Genomic DNA, 19,772 nt, shown 5'->3' with positions numbered 1-19,772 from the left:
TCTCTTCTGCAATGGACTGGCTGGAGGAGGTGTCACTGGGGTTGGATCCTGGAGTTCAGTCTTAAGGTGTGTTTGGGAGCAGATCTGAATTCCAGCCCAAAGGTGTGAAAACAGTTTGTGCTCTGACTGTTCACATTCTGTGGTGCTGGTTGTTGGTAATGTCTCTCTACTTGGATCTTTGAAGGGGGCCCACTTCTTCTGCCTTTGATGGTGTTCCTTTGGAATATGTAAGCCTGAAATAAACCCTCTTCTTCACAAAAACTGTGTCTGCTTGGATGTTCAACCCAGCCATGAGGAGCTGACTTCCAAAGGGAGGGGGGAAGCCCTAGGTAAACCTATGTATTCTTTAAGTAGTATGTCCCAAGATGGCAACCTAAAATGTGGAGAGGGCAAGGCATTGCCTGGGTCTTCCTCTCTGCATGGCCTGTGGGCTTGCTTGGTGGGTTTTCTGGGACCTGTGCAGTTCAAGATGTACTGTGGACCAATGAATGCCCTCATCTCTGTTTGAGATAACCAATCAGAACACTGGAGTGGGGAAGCTTCCCCAGACAATAAGGGTCCAGCTCTGCTGGGGGTGGCAGATTCCAGTTTCCAGATCCCCTCCTCCCATGGGGAACCTGTGTCTCTTGATTACTTTCCCTATAAATAAACCTTACTTTGCTTTACTTTTAAACATTTTCCTGTCTCTTAATTCTACAGTTGGCATAGAAAATGAACTGGACCCCTACATAATAACAGAGATATCTGGGCTCATTTGAAGAAGCTGAATGGGGATGCTGAGGAGCAGCGATACAATGAGTGAATTCAGAAGGGCAGATGATATGAAGTGGCATCTACAATTACATCAGAGACCCATAGCAAAGTTTTAACCTAAAGATCATGGATAAACAGTGATAAAATATTTAAGAAAGAAAATATGCCATAATAAAAATAACCAGTTGCAAGATGGATGTGGCTAGACTTACCCTTGGGAAAGATCAAGTCATAGTTGTAGCACTCACTGAACAGACATCAGAAGCCAGAACTGGATCTGGCCTGTGTGAGTAGAAAGAAATGGAAGGCTCTAGGGATATCTAGGAGCCAGCGACTTGGTGATTGTATGTATGAGATGTTAAAAGTGAGAACTAGCCGGGTGTGGTGGTACATGCCTTTAATCCCAGCACTTGGGAGGCAGAGGTAGGAGGATCACCATGAGTTCAAGGCCACCCTGAGACTACAGAGTGAATTCCAGGTCAGCCTGGACCAGAGTGACACCCTACCTCAAAAAAAAAAAAAAAAAAAAAAAAGGGAGAACTAGCTGGGTGTGGTGGCACAGGCCTTTGATCCCACCACTTGGGAGGCAAAGGCAGGATCCCTGTGACTTCAAGGCCAGCATGGGACTACAGAATGAGTTCCAGGTCAGCCTGCACTAAAGTGAGACCCTTACCTCAAAAAAACAAAGCAAACAAAAAGAAAGTGAGAACTAGACAACTGTAGGCCCACAGAAAGTAACTGACAATCTGGGAATTCTCTTCTAGCCCACAAAGCATCCCTGAGTGACGATTCATTTCTAAGAAAGGTTTATACTTAGAGTTTCTAAAGGGAGAATTTTCAAAGGGGAACTACCTGTAAAGAATAAAAACAGGCTTACAGAGTAGATGTCATAAATTAAACCACCACTTGTCTTGACAGCATAAAGAATAATCTATCACCTCCACCTAACATTGTTCTTGGGTACAAAGGCCATTGTCTGAGTGAACAAAGAGGAAAGGGAGCTGATAAAAGCTCTGGTGGGAGAACACCAGCATGTGAATGATGGAGTTGGAAACTTTAAGCACCAACTTTTGGTCAGTTGAAAAAGACAGAGTCTAGCTGAGAGAGGGTCCAGCTTGTGAATGGAAAGAAAGACTATTTCCAGATATTTCTCTTGTTAGATTTAGAACACATGAAAATGACCTTACCTCTCAGGAAGTGATTTCCAATCTCATGAATCAGAAATTCAAGTCTGAGGACAGTCATTGAAGAGGGCTTAGGTGACTCCACTTTCCTCCATCCGACTGTTTATTCCAATGTTCTCTGCTCTGCTGTTTCCCATACTTCCCAGAATAACACTGGAGTCCAGCAAGCATGGACTGTGTATGAAATTCCACAGAAAATAGTTCAAATAGGGGATTTTCCTGAGTCTTTTCAATGTTGACTCCCACTGTTGAAACTCTGCAAAGTTCAAGATGACTATTATGGTTCCGATAGTTTGAATACATCCTCCAAGGGTTCATGTGTTAGAGACTTGATTACTAGTACAGTAAAGGAAAGAGGTGGTAGGACGTTTAAGAGGTGGGACCACCAAAACTGATGCCATTTCCTCCCTCCCGAGGAACCTCTACAAGAACTGTGACCGAAACAAATTTCTTCTGTTTAGAGGTTCCCAGCCTTCTGCTTCATTATAGTAATGAAATGAAAACTAATACAATGACACTCCTTACACAGAATCTCTCCCTTGAAATCTGGAGTCCTAGTTTAGCTGTTTTAGATTGTAGATATCCTTCTCTATTGGCCAGGACCATCAACTAATGGCACTAGATAAGCCTATGAAAAGGATTCACCCAATTCAACTGGAAAGTTGTAGTTGATTGTAGCAACATCAACAACAACAACAAAAAAATCCAGCCAATAGAGGCCCTGGTGCACCCTTTATCTTTCTCTCACATAAATAAATAAAAATTTAAAAATATTTTAAGGGCTGGAGAGATGGCTTGGCAGTTAAGCGCTTGTTTGTTAAGCCTAAGGACCCAGTTCAAGGCTCGATTCCCCAGGACCCATGTTAGCCAGATACACAAGGGGTGCACATGTCTGGAGTTCCTTTGCAGTAGCTAAAGGCCCTGGCGTGCCCATTCTCTATCTATCTATCTATCTGCCTCTTTCTCTGTCTGTCACTCTCAAATAAATAAACAAAATATTTTTTAAAAAAAGAATGTCCATACTTGCATATGGGTTTTCTTAAATATATGTGTATATTTAAAAAAAAATAGGGCTGGAAAGATGGCTTAACAGCTAAGGTGCTTGTCTGCTAAAAAGTCGATTCCCCAGGACACACGTAGGCCAGATGCACAAGGTGGCACAAGTATCTGGAGTTCATTTGCAGTGGCTGGAGTCCCTGGTGTGCCCATTCATTCTCTCTCTTTCTCTCCCCCTCTTTCACTTTCACTTTCTCTCTCAAATAAATAAAACTTTTTTTTTGTATTTTTGTTTTTCGAGGTAGGGTCTCACTCTAGCTCAGGCTGACCTGGAATTCACTATGTAGTCTCAGGGTGGCCTTGAACTCACAGCGATCCTCCCACCTCTGCCTCCCAAGTGCTGGGATTAAAGGCGTGAGCCACCACACCCCACTTAAATAAAACATTTTTTAAAAAAAGAAAAAAAATCTAGCCAAGAGTTATGTGAGAGAAGGCAAGATTAGGCAGAATGTTTAGCTCTCTAAAGACAAAACCTAAAGGCTCTGAGCCAAACCCTGCCACGTGAAGAATAAACAGCGTTGTGCATTAGACCAAGACCTCATGCTGGACTAGAAACAGACATAGAGCCAAGAAGGGAGCATGGATGCTTAGAGGAGACTTTCTTTGAAGAATGAAACTTCATTCTATTCCACAAGAGGTTAGATTCCTCTAGAATGTTGGCCAATCTATGGCAGATTGCACTACACTGTACAATGAAACATTGTTTTGAGATAAATCTCCTTCACTACATAAAAATGACATTTTATGGCTTGTCTTGCTAATTTTTCAGCCATTTAGATTCTGCCTGACAGAAAAAGTTGACACTGTAAAATAGTATTAAGTTCTCTGAGCTCTCAGCCCATGAAAAAATATCCAACTGCTGCTACATAAATTAACTCCCTTTAGATATTTGAAACACACAAGCATTAAGAGAGTGTGTCTTTTGTCTTCCTATTGTCTGCAGTAACAAAAATCGGTTTGATTTCATCAAAAGACTAAAGCAAAAATCCTTACTCCCTAGATTACTACACTGACTCCAAGTTACGATGTATGGTGGCCAAATGATGAATATAACAAACGTAGGATGGAAAACTGAAAAATGCCCAGAAGACCATCAACAACCACTTCCGACTTTTCAGATTTGGAGGACAACAGTGGGCAAATTACCAGCATTTGCCTGCACCTCCACCACCTTCCACCCCATGTGAAGATTAGATGTGGAGTCACCCAGTAGTGACAGGACATTACCTGTTCTCTCTCTCACATCGTTTTCCCTCCTTTGGAATGTGGGAAATGTGTAAGACTTGACAAGTTCCCAAGTCTGGAGAAAAGGCACTAAAACCATTATTATGGTTTTTTGCTTGCTTGCTTGTTTGTTAGTTTTTTGTTTATTTTTCAAGGTAGGGTCTCACTCTAGCCCAGGCTCACCTGGAACTCACTCTGTAGTCTAAGGCTGGCCTCAAACTCATGGAAATTCTCCTACCTCTGCCTCCCAAGTGCTGAGATTAAAGGCATGGGCCACCATGCCTGGCTATTTTTATACTTTTTAAAGACAAAACTGGCCATGAAATCTCACAGACTTGAGATCTGCAGCCTTGTCTGTGGCTGAAGTTCTAGTTTGGCTCTTCCTGTCTAACAGCAAATCACCATTCCCACAGCTGCAAGAAGCCCTGGCATCCTCTCTTTCTCGTTCCTATCTCCCCTCTCTCCCTCTCTGTTTGCAAATAACAAAAATATTTTTTTTTTAATGCTAGTGCTTACTTCACAGAGTTCTAAGGGTCAAAAATGAAAAGAAACATGTAAAGAACTCCACAGGGTTTACAAAGGTCTGCCTTTGGCTCATTGCCTGTAGTTTGCTCTTCTGAGAAAGAATCCAGCATCAACAATGCACACACAGTGAGGATACTTCAGATGCAAACTCATCTTAGTCACAACACAATGGTTTTCCTGTAAGGCAAAATAGGTCATGCTCCTTCGGCCTCCCATGTGCCTATCATTTACACAAGGATCAGGAGGCTTAACAGCATTTCTACCATGATCTAAGTTTTACTGGTGATTTCCTGGGGATCATTGAAACATCCCAGTGTCCAGTCACACCTCAACATTTATTAAATAAGAATACCTGAAGAGATGGCTAAGTAGTTAAGAGCATTTGCTTGCAAGACCTGACATACATAATACCTGGGGTTGGGGAGCGGTCCAGGCTCCCTTCTGTTTTGCTTTATGTTTTGTTTATTTATTTATTTATTTGAGACAGAGGAAGAGAGAGAGATGGAGGGACAGAGAGAGAGCGAATGGGCATGCCAAGGCCTCTAGCCACTGCAAACAAACTCCAGACACATGTGCCACAATGCGCATCTAGCTTATTTGGGACCTGGAGGATCGAACCTGGGTTCTTAGGCTTTGCAGGCAAGTACCTTAACCACTAAGTCATCTCTCCAGCTCCCTTCTGTGTTTTTAAAAATATAAGTATTGGGCTGGAGAGATGGCTTAGCAGTTAAGCGCTTGCCTGTGAAGCCTAAGGACCCTGGTTCGAGGCTCGATTCCCCAGGACCCACGTTAGCCAGATGCACAAGGGGGCACACGTGTCTGGAGTTCATTTGCAGTAGCTGGAGGCCCTGGTGCACCCATTCTCTCTCTCTCTATCTGCCTCTTTCTCTCTCGGTCTGTCGCTCTCAAATAAATAAATAAAATGAACAAAAAAATTAAAATGTATTTATTTATTTATTCATTTCAGAGAATGGATAGAGGAGGGGGGTGAGGGACAGAAACATGCCAGGACCCCTGCCACTGTAAGTAAACTCCAGACACATGTACCACTCTGTGCATCCGGCTTCATGTGGGTATTGGAAAATCAAAACCAGGCAAATCAGGCTTTGCAAGCAAGCACCTTTAGCTGCTTAACCATCTCTCCAGCCCCTCTAGTTTGTTAATACATTCAACTTTAAAATGAAAGTCAAAGCCCAAGACACTAAATGTTGAGACCTTATCCCTTTCTCTAGTGATGGCCACCCACCCAAACTCTTGTATCCAGCTAGAAGTGTGAACCATGAGGTTTATAGGTGTGAACCCAGGGGCAGAGAAGTGAGCCTAGGGTTGGAGAGCAGAAAGCATCACTCCTTAAACTTGGCTAAACAAGAGAAATAATAATATACAGGATACCAATATCAAATTGTGATGATTAATCTTCATTGTCAACTTGATAGGCTTTAGAATCACATAGAAACACACCTCTGGGTATATCTATGAAAATGTTTCCAGAAAGCTTTAACAGAGCAGGAAAGACCACCCTGAATGTACACAGAGCCATCCCATGAGCTGGGGTTCTAGACTGAATACAAAGGAGAAAGTGAGCTGAGCACCAGTATTCATCTCTCTGCCTCCTGGTTGTGGATGTAATGTGACCACTGGCTTCACATTCCTGATGCCATGGCTTCCCTGCTGTCCTATCTGGAATAAAGATATTCTATAGAGACACTTGTGCCCCTCATTTTTACTACCAGACTATTCAAACAATAAACCCCATGACATTGGGATTTCCTCAAGGAGTCTCATGTTGGGAGAAGAAAAAGGCTGGAGCCCTTGTGCCAGTCAGAAAAGAAACTTGTCTCTGCAAAGACATTTCACACAGTCCTGACAACCTGTCAGAGCACTTCGTAGGAATGACTAGAGCTGAGACGTTGATGCTAGGTGAGACCACATCTTGATCAGAACTGCTTAGTTAGGCATAACTCCTACCCTCCATTTAAACATGAATCTGCCAGGACCTTGAAGATGGATGGGGGAGGAGTGTCATTGGGCATCTTTGTCCCCTTTCCAATGCAGCCAAATTGAATCGAAATCTTTTTTTAATTTATTTGCAAGCAGAGACACAGAATGGGTGCAGCCGGGCCACCAGCTGCTGCAAATGAACTCCAGATGCATACTTTGTGCACCTGGCTTTATGTGGGTACTGGGGAATTAAATTCAAGTCTTTAGGTTTTGCAGGCAAGAGACTTAACTGCTGAGCCATCACTCCAGCCCTGAAAGATTTTTTGTTTATTTTATTTTATTTTTGCCATTACTTTTTTTAAACTGGCCTACTGAGGATGAGTGGCAGAACACAGGTGGGTCAGGTTGCCAGGACCCAGGGCCCAGGATCTGGGCCTAACATTTACACCACCATGACCAACTACATCCTCAAAGTGTGAGCCAGAATAAAGCCTTCCTTACCAAGTTGCTTTTGTTAGAGACTATGTCACAGCGTTGAGAAAAGCATAATACACAAATAAAATTCGACCATGCTGTGTTCATGAGATACACAGATTTCTTCACCATAGAACTCTCAGATCCTTTAGGTCTGAACAGGACTGTGACTCTGCTGGAGGGGATTATAGAAGAATTGTCCTCATGGAAGCCTGCATTTTCAGAGTCCTTTAAGGACTAGTATTTCAAAGAATGCATTTTAGAATCCTACAACAGTGTTGAGATTATATCTCCCAGGAAATATTCAATGTTGCCTTAGCTAGAGGACAGCAAGCTATTACTGGCATCTGGTGAGAAGAATTCAGGGATGCTGGGAAATACTATACAGTACAGAGAAGTCCCCACCACAGAGTTATCCAGCCCCCAAATGGCAACAATGGACAGCCCTGGCTTAAAGTGCTTCTCCAACACATCCCCTGTTCCAATAGCATCAGAAATAGAAAATGGTAAGAGATGTGTTAGAGAAGAGGAAAAGAAGGAAGGAAAAAGGGGGAAATGAAAAAATAGTGACAACAAAGGCAGAAATAGAGGAGAGATGGGAAGAGAGGAGAGAGATAAGCCGCATCATACTTGCCAAAACTTGGAAGCCATTCAGGTGACTGGGTAAGTAAACAGTGGTATCTCCTGAAGATGGAGGTGTAGATCTTAAAGAGAAATTAGCTATCAATCTATGAAAAAGGTGTGATGGAAACCCAATGAATATTCAGCTAAAAGAAGTCAATCTGAAAACATATCCATTATATGATTCTAACTATGGGACATTCAGCAAAAGGAAAAACTAGATAGTAAATAGGTCAGAGATTAGGAGGGAGGAATGGATAAGGGGAACAAGAGGGCTTGTAGGATAGTGAAACTATTCTGCGTATTGATCACAGTGGCGGACACTTGTCCAAATCCAATACACAGCTCAACAGTAAAGTCTGCCGTAAGCTATAGCCCTTGTGTGATAATGATGATTATCCATTCTGACAAGTTTTGGCAGGGACACGGGAGATGAGAAGTGGAAGGGCTCTTTCAGCTCAATTCTTCTCTAAGAACGAGTGTTTTTCTAGAAAAGCAAGATTCTCACTGTGTAGCCCAGGCTGACCTGAAGCCCACTCTCCTCCTGTCTCAGCCTCCCATGAGCTAGGAATACAGACAGGTACCCCAGACCCAGCTCAACTCCACAGAAGGACAAGGGGGGAGGGGGAATGAGGAGCGTTAAATAAGAAGGCAGAAGAAAAACAAAGGGATAGAGGAAGGAAAAAGGAGGAAACTCAAAGAGGAGGAGGAAGAGGCAGAACAGAAGAGGACACGGGGGAAGCTCGGGAAAGAAGCCGGAGCTGCAGGCGGTGTTGGCTGGCCAGGGCTTAGCTTTTATTGCTTCTCTGGGTGTAGGAGGGCCCTAATGCCGCGACTCCACAGGCAGGCGAGGAGGGTCGGGAAGACAAGGGATTCCCTCTCGTCTGCTGTCGGGTGACCCCGTCCGTCCGCCGCGAAGGCCTCAGACCCTGCTGGGCTTCTTGGGTTCCTTGCTCTTGGCGGGCATGAAGGCGTACAGCTCTTCGATGAGCATCTCCATCCGCGCCGTGACCTCGGTCACCGTGTCGATGACCAGCCGCTGCTGCAGCTTCAGCTTGTTGTTCTCCCACAGGGCCTTGTTCTCCTCCTGGAAGACGTGGTGCTCCTCGCGCAGCACGTGCAGGGCGCGGTTCTCCTCCTGCAGCAGCCGGTTCTCCTCCCGCAGGGCCTGCAGCGCCTGGCTCATCTCCCTCAGCAGCTGCAAGGGCTTGCCGCCGTCGGCCAGGGAGGGGCCCACCTTGCCCTCGTCCTCCCCGGGGCCGCCAGACAGCCCGCCCACCATCTCCCGCAGGACGCGCAGCGTCTTGACGTCCTCCTGCGGGGTGGAGGGCCCTTTGGGCTCCTCGAAGGCCGCGGCGAGGCCCGGGCCCTGGTCGGCCAGGAGGCCGGGGCTGTGGGGCTCCTCCTGGGCCGAGGGGGCCGGCTTGCCGTCCTCGAGGGCGGCGGCCTTGTCCTCGGCCTGGGCCCAGTAGGTCTGCCTCTGCTCCAGCAGCTGCTGCAGGGCGCGGTTCTCCTCCCGGAGCAGCTGCAGGGCGTTCTCCTTGCTGCGCTGCACGGGCAGGGCCGCGGGGTCCTTCTTCACCGCCTCCTGGGAGGCCGCGTCCTTGTGCAGCAGCGGCGACGAGCTGCGGCTGTCCTCGCGGCCCGCGGCGACCTTGTGGTCCTCCCAGAAGACCTGCAGGATGGTGTTCTCCTTGCGCAGCGCGCGGTTCTCGTGGCGCAGCGCGCGGTTCTCGTCGCGCAGCGTCTTGTTCTCCTCCTGCAGCAGGTACTCCTTGGCCAGCCGCTTGTGGTGCAGCTTATGGTGGAAGGAGGCCGAGGGCGAGAAGTACGGCGACTGCAGGCGGCAGCTCTCGTTCACCCAGCGCCCGTCCTGGAACACGAACATCTCGTCGCTGAGCTGCACCCGCGGGGGGTTGTAGTCGAGCTCCAGGTCGGCCTGGGACGTGGGCCGCTCCATGGGGTCGCAGGGCACCGAGGAGAAGCGGTTGAGCGGGTACGAGTGCTGGCTGGCCACCCTGCGGCCCACGCGGGGCAGCGCGGCCTGCCGGGAGCAGCGCGGCGTGCTGTACAGGCTGTGCAGTCTGAGGAAGGGCTCGGCGGAGCCCCGCTGGGGAGAGAACCGGGAGCAGGGTCAGTGCGGGGTGGACACCCGGGGCCCAGACCCCCAGGGAGCCCGCAGTCACCGGGCCAGGCCTGGATGGACTGGGCAGTTTTGTGCTGTCAGGCCACTCCAACAACACTGGGGTAAGGAATATGGACCGTGGTCCCTAAGAGAAATCCTGAGCCAGGTTTCTGCAGGGCCCAGGTCATAATGTTTTTGTCCAGTGTGCATGTTTCTGTTTAAACACACCTTGCAGAATGGAGGGAAGCATTGACGTGGAATGCTTCATTCAAGCCAAGTAAAGCTTCTCTAGCACCCTTCCCTGGTGAGGCAACTGCAGCCACCTTGTGATTCCTAACAGCCTGTCTACATTACTCATACAAGTCATTTTAAACAGCAAAATCACCAACAAAAAGTTAAAAAAAAAAAAAATTCAGCCAGGCATGGTAGTGCACGCCTTTAATCTCAGCCCTCGGGAGGCAGAGATAGGAGGATCGCCGAGAGTTCGAGGCCACCCTGAGACTACAGAGTGAATTCCAGGTCAGCCTGGGCTAGAGTGAGACCCTGCCTCGAAATACCAAAAAACAGTTTAAAAAAATTCAAAAACATGGTATTATATAAACTGCCAAAAGGACACCATTTTCTGGATGAGAGCTCAAACAAGAGGCCCTTTTCAGCTGTGGGCTCACAGTCATATGCACCACTATCTAGTCCAAGAATGACCACAAATGTTCTGTGAACATTGACAAACCAATGTCAGCAAACAAATTCATAAATATGAAAATGACAAAATATGAGCTGGGGGCTGGAGAGATGGCTTACCAGTTAGGGTGCTTGCCTGTAAAGATAACAACCCTGCTTCCATTCCCCAGTACCCATGTAAGCTAGATACACAAGGTAGTGTGTATGTCTGGAGTTTGTTTACAGTGGCTAGAGGCTTTGGTGCACCCATTAACTCTCTCTCTCCGTGTGTGTGTGTCTTAAATAAATTAATTAATTAAATATTTTTAAAAATGAGCTGGGCCCTGATGGTGCAAGCCTGTAATCTCAGTTCCTTGGGAGGCAGAGGCAGGAGGATCACCACAAATTCAAAGCCAGCCTAGTCTGCAAATTCCAGACAAGCCAGTGTTCCATACCTGAAAAACAACCACACATAATAGGACTAAATTGTGCATAGCAGAGGCTAAAGACATCGATTTTGAAATCAACTGATCCTTTTTTTCAGTCTTTGCCCACTACTTACAGTTATGAAAATTTGGGCAAGTTATATGAATTTCAGTTTCTGCAATTTTAAATTGAGTTAATTGCACCTCCTTGGCTTGTGGAAACATTGAAAAATTAAGAGGGCTGAGGATCAGTTCAGTGGTAGAACAGTTGTCTGCCATGCACCAGGGCCTGAGTTTGAGTCTAACACCTAAAAAAAAAAAAAAAAAAAAGAAAGAAAGAAAGAAATCTGCAGTTTAATAGGTAATAGACAGAAGCACTAAGCATGACCTCTGGCACATTTTTGTTATCCTAAAGGAAGAACATACACTGTTCTCAAGCTACACGAGCCACAGGTATGTACACTATTGGCATGGGCAGAGGCAGCAAGGATCACTCTAAAGGGCACCCACCTTGCTTTGCCCTAAATGATGGTGTTGCTGGTCACTGCAGGCTTCTCCCTTGGCCCATCATTCTTACCTGCCTTGTGGTCTGTCCTGCCGTTTCTCCTTAAACATATACCCCAGCCCTTGACCTATCCAAGGTTCGATACAAAGTGTGATTAATGCTTGCTTGGAAGTAATAGCACCATCTTAGACATGCCCCTGAGTGGTGAGAGTTCAACATGTGGGCATGAATACAGCAAAAGCCACGAAGGAACTGACAAAGAGGAGCTAACTACAGCCTAGAAAGAGGATCAGACACATAGCTCAAAACCAGCAAGCCAGTGGCACTCACCCTTTCCAGTATAGAATAGTTGGAATGAATTTCTAATGCATATTTCTGAGCCTTTCACCCATGAGTTTGACTGACAGTCTGGGGTGTGGCCCAAGAATCTGACTTTCTAACCCATTCCCATGCGTGTCTCTGGCTGCAGGTATTCTGGCAGCTCTCAGCCAGGTAGATGCAATTTGTCCAGGTGAGGCCAACCCCAGGGTTAAAGACCCAAGAGTCAAGACTGGAAGCCAGATTCTCAGCCTGGTCCTCACACTGGTGGGCACTTTGAAACTACAGAAGCAGAGGTCCAAGACTTTTCACCAATAAAAGAGAGAAAGCTGGGTTCTCTCATCCTAAGGCAACTTCCAACACATAAAGTCAACAAAGTATACCTGTATAATAGTAATATGTATCCTGTTTAGTTCGCAGAAGTGTTGTGTTAATTGAATGAGATCATGAAAGTGAAAAATATACTTTGGGGTTTGTGTGCATGCACGTGTGCAGTATGAGTGATGTGATGTGTGTGGTGTATGATAACTGTATGTAGATGTACATGCCATGTATGCACCTATGTGTGCATGTGTGCAGAAGCCAGAAGAGAATGTCAGGTGTCCTGTTTTCCTTGTGGTTGACTTTCTCACTGAACTAGAAGCTGCTGTTTTCCATGTCCATTTTCAGTCAGAGTAGTAGGAATGTCATTGTACCATTCCTTCTCTACGTTTATGTCAGTCAGCTAACACTGACTTGATAGCTGCTTTGGTCCAAGCTCACCCACATCTGCTCTCAAGAAACTTCCAGTCAATTTGTATGAAGAGCACTAATTATTTATTGGTGGAAATGAGAGAGGTCCCACTGATGTGATGCAACCATTACTTAACCACTGCAAACTCTTAATATGCTTTTTACAAAAGGACTTTTCACAATGTGAGCACTGAGCTGAGCAACCACATGCAAGTTCAAGATCCCAGGCCTCTCAGCCTGTGCTGCCAGGCCTGTGGTGCCCTTGTGTTGGTTCCATGGGCTGAGCTAATCTGTCTGATGACCTCAGATCCTAACCAGAGGTCTGTGTTAGAACACCGCAGGGAAGTTCTCCTGGGCCTGGAGAGAATAGCCTGTGAAGGAAAGAACTGCCTCACTTCTGGTCTCTGGAAGACACTCTCACACAGGAATAGAGACCTAGGTGGAAAAGAACAAAAAGTTGGCTTCTTTGTGGCAGAATAGGATATGAAGTTGTGGGAGGGGAATACAGTTGATAATTCATCTTGCCTCCCTGTTACAAAGAGGGCCAAGGAACTCTGTGTTCAGGAGCAAGAAGCAATGTGCTCAAAGCTGGGACACAACAACGTATTTCTGCCGAGGGGTCAAGAAAGACCCTGAGCATGAGCGTGGCACTCCTCACAGCTGCCCAGGACTCCTCCTGCCGGTCAGCATCCCCTTGCGAATAGGCCTGGCCCTATTATCTCCTTTTTTTAAGGAAAATGCTGTAACTCACCAACGATTTTTCAGCACACTTGTTCTTATGCCTAGTGGAAAGCAGCGCAAGAGCAGCCACATGAGAGGAGAGAACCAAGTGCAGAGGGGAGTGCTAGATCAGAGTCTTACTACAGCCACAGGTTTCTAAGGAACAGGGCTCCCTGGGTGGGACTTCTGGGAAGGAGTTCCTTCTGAAGATGTTGGGGATGGGATTAGACAGTGATGTGCAAGGCTTAGCTCCCATACACTGCTGTGGTTTGACTGTGCCCCTAATAATTTTAAGTATTGGAAACATAACACTTAAAGTCATACTCTAATGGTATTTGAGAGGTGAGACCTTTGGGATGTGATTGTTGCATAAAGAAATAGATTCATCCAGTCCTGGGTTGGCAGTATTGCAGGAGAATCTGAAGTAGAATATGAGCTCTCTATGGCCTGTGCGCCCCACTTCATGATAGTACTCTCCACCATGTAGTGATTCAGCAAGAAGGCCCTCACCAAAAGCTTGCCCAGTGCTGATAACATGCCTTTGTTCTTTATGAATTCTCAAGTACTGTGTTATAGCAACAGAAAACTAAGACAAGCACTAAAGGTCTCTCCACTACTTGAAAGATGGAGCTACCACAACCCCGAAGAGATGTCCACATGCTCCCAGAAAGTCCAAGCCTGCTGATCAAGATTTTAAAACATCTACTTTACCTAGACTACTGGAGTTACTGACAGAGCATACTCAGCTTTCTGAGGTACTTTTAATGAATGTGAAGCTGACAGACACCAGGATCCTAGAAGGACTAAGGCATATATGCTAATTTTCACATGGGCTAGCATGCTGGGTCTCATTACTTTAAAAAAAAACAACCTGTAATTGATTTTCTTTTATTTTTTTAGAGAGTGCATGCATGCACACACAGAGCCAGAGACAGAGGGAGAGAGAAAATTGGTCCCCCAGGAACTGCACCACTGAAATCAAACTCCAGACACTTGTGTGACCTTGCACTTGCCTCACCTTTGTGTGTCCAGCTTATGTGGGATCTGGAGAGTCAAACCTGAGTCCTTAGGCTTTGCAGGCAAGTGCCTTAACCACTAAGCCATCTCTCCAGCCCAAATGTGATTGATTTTTACAGAAGTGCAAAGTTAACTTTGAAGAGGATAAAGAAGGTGTCTGGTGTAACATTGTCAGCTAATTGTTTAGTATGGAATCTCCAAAAATCTTCCTGTGAAGTGATATTCAAATTGACGTTGGTGGGGTGGTCATAACTTTTGAAAAATAAGCCCAGACAAAAAGAGATAAAAGGCACGGGGAGGTGAAGAAGCTCTGGAAGAGGTTATCAGGACATACTTGGATCTGATATATACCCTGCATTGATTACCTAGAATAAATAACAGTGCCTTGATGAAACTCAGAAAATGCTCACTGGGGAAGCATGAATACCTGGGAAAACTGGATCCATGTACAAAAGAAACTGGGAGATCAGTTGCTTGGGCAGGAAATAACATTGATGGCTGGTAAGTTAATGTGCTAAAGAGAAATAGATCTGAAAACACCAATGTTTAATGTGAGGAAGAAAAATGGGAAATCAATAAGTTCTGAAAAGATCTCAGGGTGATAACAACTAGTGAACCATAAGTGCAACTGAGAAGTCCAAAGGTCCAGCAGGACTGGGAGCTGGGAGCCAGGAGCCAGTTGTATTATAATTCCCTTCCAAATCAAACGAACTCAGCTCAAGATAAAGCCACATGGGAAAGAAACAATTAGGGAGCTTGGGGACTCACGGTCAAGATGAGTGGAGAGGAGGTACTACCTCCTAAACATCAAAGAATAATCAGAGTTAAGATACCACCTAGCCCAATAGGGCGGCATGAAAGTGAGACTGGGCATTGACCACTGTTAAATCACAGGTCAATCCTTGCTAGCTAGTGAGTTTCTTGGTTCCCATAGCTGTGAAATCTCTGCCTCACACTTGCATTGCCCTATGTCCAAAACATGGTGCCATCAACATTCAGTCATAGTTCCTTCTCTTGTTTCTGAGATTTATACTTTCCTGCAAGCTATGTGCCAGCTCATCCAGGGAAAAACAGTAAGCTCATGGGTATCTCTCACAGCCCAGGGAGGGTTTCATTTCCTATCAGCCAGTTATTAATGCCCACTTCCCTTCCAAGAGGACCAGTCTAGAGCATCCTGTCAGGTCCGTGGCTTGTACCCCAGGGCAGATATAACCAAAGCCACATCTGTCCATGTGGAACACAAACCTAGACAGTGCAGATCTCTTCATTTCATGCCCCTCTGCCCTTCAAGATCTCAAGAACAAGCTCTAGACTTCCCAAAATTGCTGTCTTCCTTGACTGCTAGGCCATTTCTGAGAGCTGAGGAGGGAAAGTTGAGCCGGGGGGGGGGGGGGGGGGCTGGAAGAAATTTACTAACCTGTCTATCACATATCAGTTTGGCTGGATTAAAAACTACCAAAGGGGCTGGCTCAGCAGTTAAGGTACTTGCCTGAAAATCCTAAGGACCCAGATTTAGTTCACTAGTACCCATGTAAAGCCACATGCACAAAGTGGCAGATTCACCTCAAGTTCATTTCCAGTGGTTAGAAGGCCTGGCGTAGGCATGTGCATGCACACACACACATTCACACTCTATCCCTCTCTATATATCTCTCTCATATTAATATATAAAATATTTTAAAAAGAAACACACTTAGGGCATTAATAAGGAACCCCTTTAAGTATGTCTGTGAGGGCTTTTCTATGAAGGATTACCTAAAAGGGAATGAACCACCCTGAAAGTGGGTCACACACCCTAGGGCCTAGAGTCATAGACTAAATAAAAAGGGCTTATCGGTTGTGCTGGAATCAAGTAACCTTCCATCATCATACCTTCCCCTCCATGATAGACTATGTCCCCTGAACCATGAGCCAAAACCAATATTTCCTCCTTTAGTTTGCTTCTTGTCAGGTATTCTGGTTACAATAGTAACAAAAGGAATTAATATGACCACTTTTAAATCCTATTCCCAACTCCACTCCCACACCTAGGCTTGCAGCCTTTGCCTGGTCCTTGGTCATCTAAACCTGTTTTTTTGTGGACTGGGAAGGAACTATGTCTACCTTCAGGTAGAGCAATGGACAAACATATATTTCAAATAGAAAAACTAGACCTAGAAAGGTTCCTACAGCTTTTGGTCATTCTTTTGGATGATCATGAAAAAAAAAAAAAAAACAAAAAACCTAATGTTCTGATTCAGCTTCATGAGCCGAAACATAAATGAAAGTTCATTACAATGTTATAAAGATAATGTGAAACAAGCATTCCCTCTTCGTCCCATATTTTTGTCTCCTGCTGAGCACTATCTGTCTAGGTAGTCATTAACATAAAATGCTCACTGGTGAACCATCCTTCTTGTCCATATCCCTGGATAATGCTTTCAAATAGTTACCTCTTTATTGGAGCCCTCCATCCTACATTTTAGCTCCTCTGGTTTCATGGCCCTGGTCTTCAAATGAGCCTTAGGTCACTCTGGAGAAACCAAGGCCACCCCTTTGTGACATAGCAGCACTATAGACAATCTAATCAAAAGAACCCCACAAAGAACACAGCTGTTTGCAGAAGGAGACCTGAGAACCTCGCCCCTGCAAAGATTTTAACAATTTTTGGATTCACAGTAAACGAATAAATATTGAAGAAGCATACAAATCAATGCCTAGCTTAGTTTGGCTGTGTCTTTGGCACATATCAGGGATTAATTCTCATGAAAGCTGGAAATGATTTTTTTTTTTTCGAGGTAGGGTCTCACTCTGGCTCAGGCTGACCTGTAATTCACTATGTAGTCTCAGGGTGGCCTCGAACTCTCGGAGATCCTCCTACCTCTGCCTCCCGAGTGCTGGGATTAAAGGCGTGTGCCACCACGCCTGGCTGGAAATGATTTTGTACCCCTTGAGTTTTCAGCTCATTGATTCAGTCTTCAGACTTATGCATATGACTAAAGGCCAAATTCTCATTCTCCCCAGAAATCCAGAGTGGCTATTCAGTAGCATATAATAGTGAGCCTTGTCTGATAAGTCAAGCTTTTCTCAAAGTAACATCAAAACTTTAAAAAAAAAAAAAAGGGGGGCTGGGAAGATATGACCAGATCAACTAACCCAGGCCACTCATTCAAGGCCAGAGGATCCCAGGGTCCAGAGGTCATAGGTTCTCTCCCAGACACACAATAACCATGAAGCCAGGGAACAACCATGACACTCTGAGAACTTGACTTCTCTGCTTATTCTGCAATATATTGCTATCGTTTGAAAATGAAAGGTTATTCTAGCTAAAGCTTGTAATTACATCCTTCTGTGATTATCCCTCCCTCCGTAAGTTAGAGCAGTGACTCTGTGATATCCCTCTTGAGATGGAACCACATTGTCGGTAATTATATTTGCCTGACATAGAACCATATTAATTCTATGATTATCCCTACCTGAGGTAGAACCACGTTGATTGGAATTTGTAGGATTTCAGATCTGGTATCTCTTTTTCTTATAAAATTTGGTGTTGAGTGCTGTGGAAAAGAAAAATAATATTTCTACTTTCCAACCTATCTTCAGGGCCTCAATAACTCATCTACTTTCTACTCACTATGTCCTTCTTATCTATTGCACATTATGAGAACCTCAGTCTGAAAGTATGTGTACATGATGTCTGACAAGATATTTTATTGATTCCTGAACAGAAATTAAAACAGGTATTACAACTGATGTAAAACTCACTTGAAAGTCTTTGAAATAGAGGTGGTTATAACTCTACCTGTTCTTAAACTGTTATTTCTATCTCAAGTAAAAAGTCATACCAAAGTGAGGTGCCAGGTGTAGGTTCTATGCAGGAGCTGGTCACCAAAACACTCAGGACATTCCAGAGGTGACATCACAAAACAATATGGTGTTTGTCAGAGCTCATAGTTTCTCTCGGGGCACCTCAGGTGGAAATAAGGCATCTGACAGTCAGGAAGAGTTGGCACTGGCTATGCCCATGTGGCTGGCCAGGTCAGTGTGACACATAATGGCCTCAACACTAGCACCTATTTGGTCACCCTAGCAGTCAGCCACATCTTCACTGCCAGGTTTGGTTGAGAATCCCCTGCTCCCTCCAGAAGTGGCATCTTCTGCTTGGACTTGAATTACTTGGGAAGAAAGAAACATAAACTGAACTCTGCCCAAACCCAGGGAGGAAATGTAGTGTAAGGTATTTTCTGACATTAGCTACATGGACATAGTGTTAGTCCCAGAAGTTAGAAGCTCAACCCCAAAATGGCCTTTACTTCAGATTTCAATCCTAGATCTGGGCCACCTGGATATCTAACTGGTCAGCTGTGAATGAGGTGTTTCCATGACCTGTTCCTCAGTTTCACTGGTTAGCTCAAAGAACCCAGGCAAGCACTTTACTTATGATTACAACTGTGTTCTGAAGAGTGCAACTCAGGAACAGCCAAATGAAACCAATACATGGATAAATAAGGCAAGATATTGGAATGGAACGGATGATGGGGGCCTTCAGACCCTGTCTGGGCTCACTCTTCTTCCACCTTCTCCAGCCCAAAGTTCTCTGAACCCTGTTGTTTATGCGTATATATTGAATTTTTATTACATAGGCATAATTAGTTAAATCAGTGGCCTTTGATCATTTAACTCAAGCTCCTCCCCTCTCCCCAGGTAAGGGAGTTTGATGAAAAGCCAACTCTAATCACTTGATTGGCTCTAAAACCCTAATTCTGCATTATTTCACCACTTGGGGTGGGAAGTGAGTGGCTACCTATGGTCAGAAAATTCAGGAATTCTAGAACTGGTTATGTGAGTTTCCCACACTCAAATTGCAAGCTATAAGAACATATACAAAAGCTCAAATAAAATTCAAGAAGGCTATTAATTACATTTTCAGTAAATTTGCATTTATAAGGAAACTTCTCCAAAAGATTTGTTTTAATTGTTTAATTGTGGCTACAAATGCACAATGATAAATTTATCATATTCGCCATTTTGAAGTCTTGAGCATATTTACATTGCTTTGAATTGTATAATTATATAATTTTCTCAACTTGTAAAACTAATTCCTATCAAGTACTAACTCCCTGTCTTCCTTCTCCCCAGCCCTTGTCAGCCAGCCTCCTGTTTTCTCTTTATTACACATTTTATTGACAATCTCTGTACATATAGACAATATATCATGATCACAAACTTCTCCCACCACCCTCTGTTTCCTACTTATATGATTTTAACTACATTAGCTATGAGTGCAATCATGGAGTTTTTGTCCTTTCCTGCTGAGTCCTCACAGAACAGAGAAGACAGCTGTGCGCCTGGAGGCATGTAAGCAGCCTTGAGGCCTAGAATAGTGTGTTACCATGTTGAGGCCTGTTGAAGCCTGTTGTGGCCCAGAGGGCAGAGCCCTGATGATAAAGGGTAGTGAAGAACTAAAGACAAAAAAAAAAAAAAAAAAAGACACCTGCAGCAAGCTGGTCCTA

At 44.8% G+C, this 19,772-nt stretch overlaps 1 protein-coding gene across 3 annotated transcripts; it reads right to left on the bottom strand.

Annotated features, from left to right (window-relative positions):
* Positions 1-8,700: 8,700 nt before the first annotated feature.
* Positions 8,701-18,179, bottom strand: Cby2 (chibby family member 2). 3 transcript variants are annotated; one of them, XM_004665866.2, is made up of 3 exons: positions 18,105-18,179; positions 17,736-17,816; positions 8,701-9,888 (listed from the first exon to the last, which is right to left on the bottom strand). In XM_004665866.2, the coding sequence occupies exons 1-3, from the start codon at positions 18,177-18,179 to the stop codon at positions 8,701-8,703; spliced, it is 1,344 nt and encodes a 447-aa protein (XP_004665923.2). The 3 variants fall into 3 exon arrangements, with proteins under 3 accessions (XP_004665923.2, XP_004665924.2, XP_004665925.2); XM_004665867.2 differs by lacking the exon at positions 17,736-17,816; XM_004665868.2 differs by lacking the exons at positions 17,736-17,816; positions 18,105-18,179 and adding an exon at positions 16,713-16,760.
* Between the last annotated feature and the right edge of the window lie 1,593 nt (positions 18,180-19,772).

Source organism: Jaculus jaculus, chromosome 3, assembly GCF_020740685.1.
Source record: "Jaculus jaculus isolate mJacJac1 chromosome 3, mJacJac1.mat.Y.cur, whole genome shotgun sequence".
Taxonomy (NCBI): Eukaryota; Metazoa; Chordata; class Mammalia; order Rodentia; family Dipodidae; genus Jaculus; species Jaculus jaculus.
This window is presented reverse-complemented; position numbering and strand designations above follow the sequence as displayed.

Excerpts from the sequence above, each read along its gene's own strand:
- Cby2 (XM_004665866.2), bottom strand. The coding sequence starts at position 18,179 with ATGTCACCTCTGGAATGTCCTGAGTGTTTTGGTGACCAGCTCCTGCAT. Across the intron at positions 17,817-18,104 it reads ACACCTGGCACCTCACTTTG|CACTCAACACCAAATTTTAT; the intron begins GTATGACTTTTT and ends TCTTTTCCACAG. Across the intron at positions 9,889-17,735 it reads TCAACGTGGTTCTACCTCAG|CGGGGCTCCGCCGAGCCCTT; the intron begins GTAGGGATAATC and ends TTCTCTCCCCAG.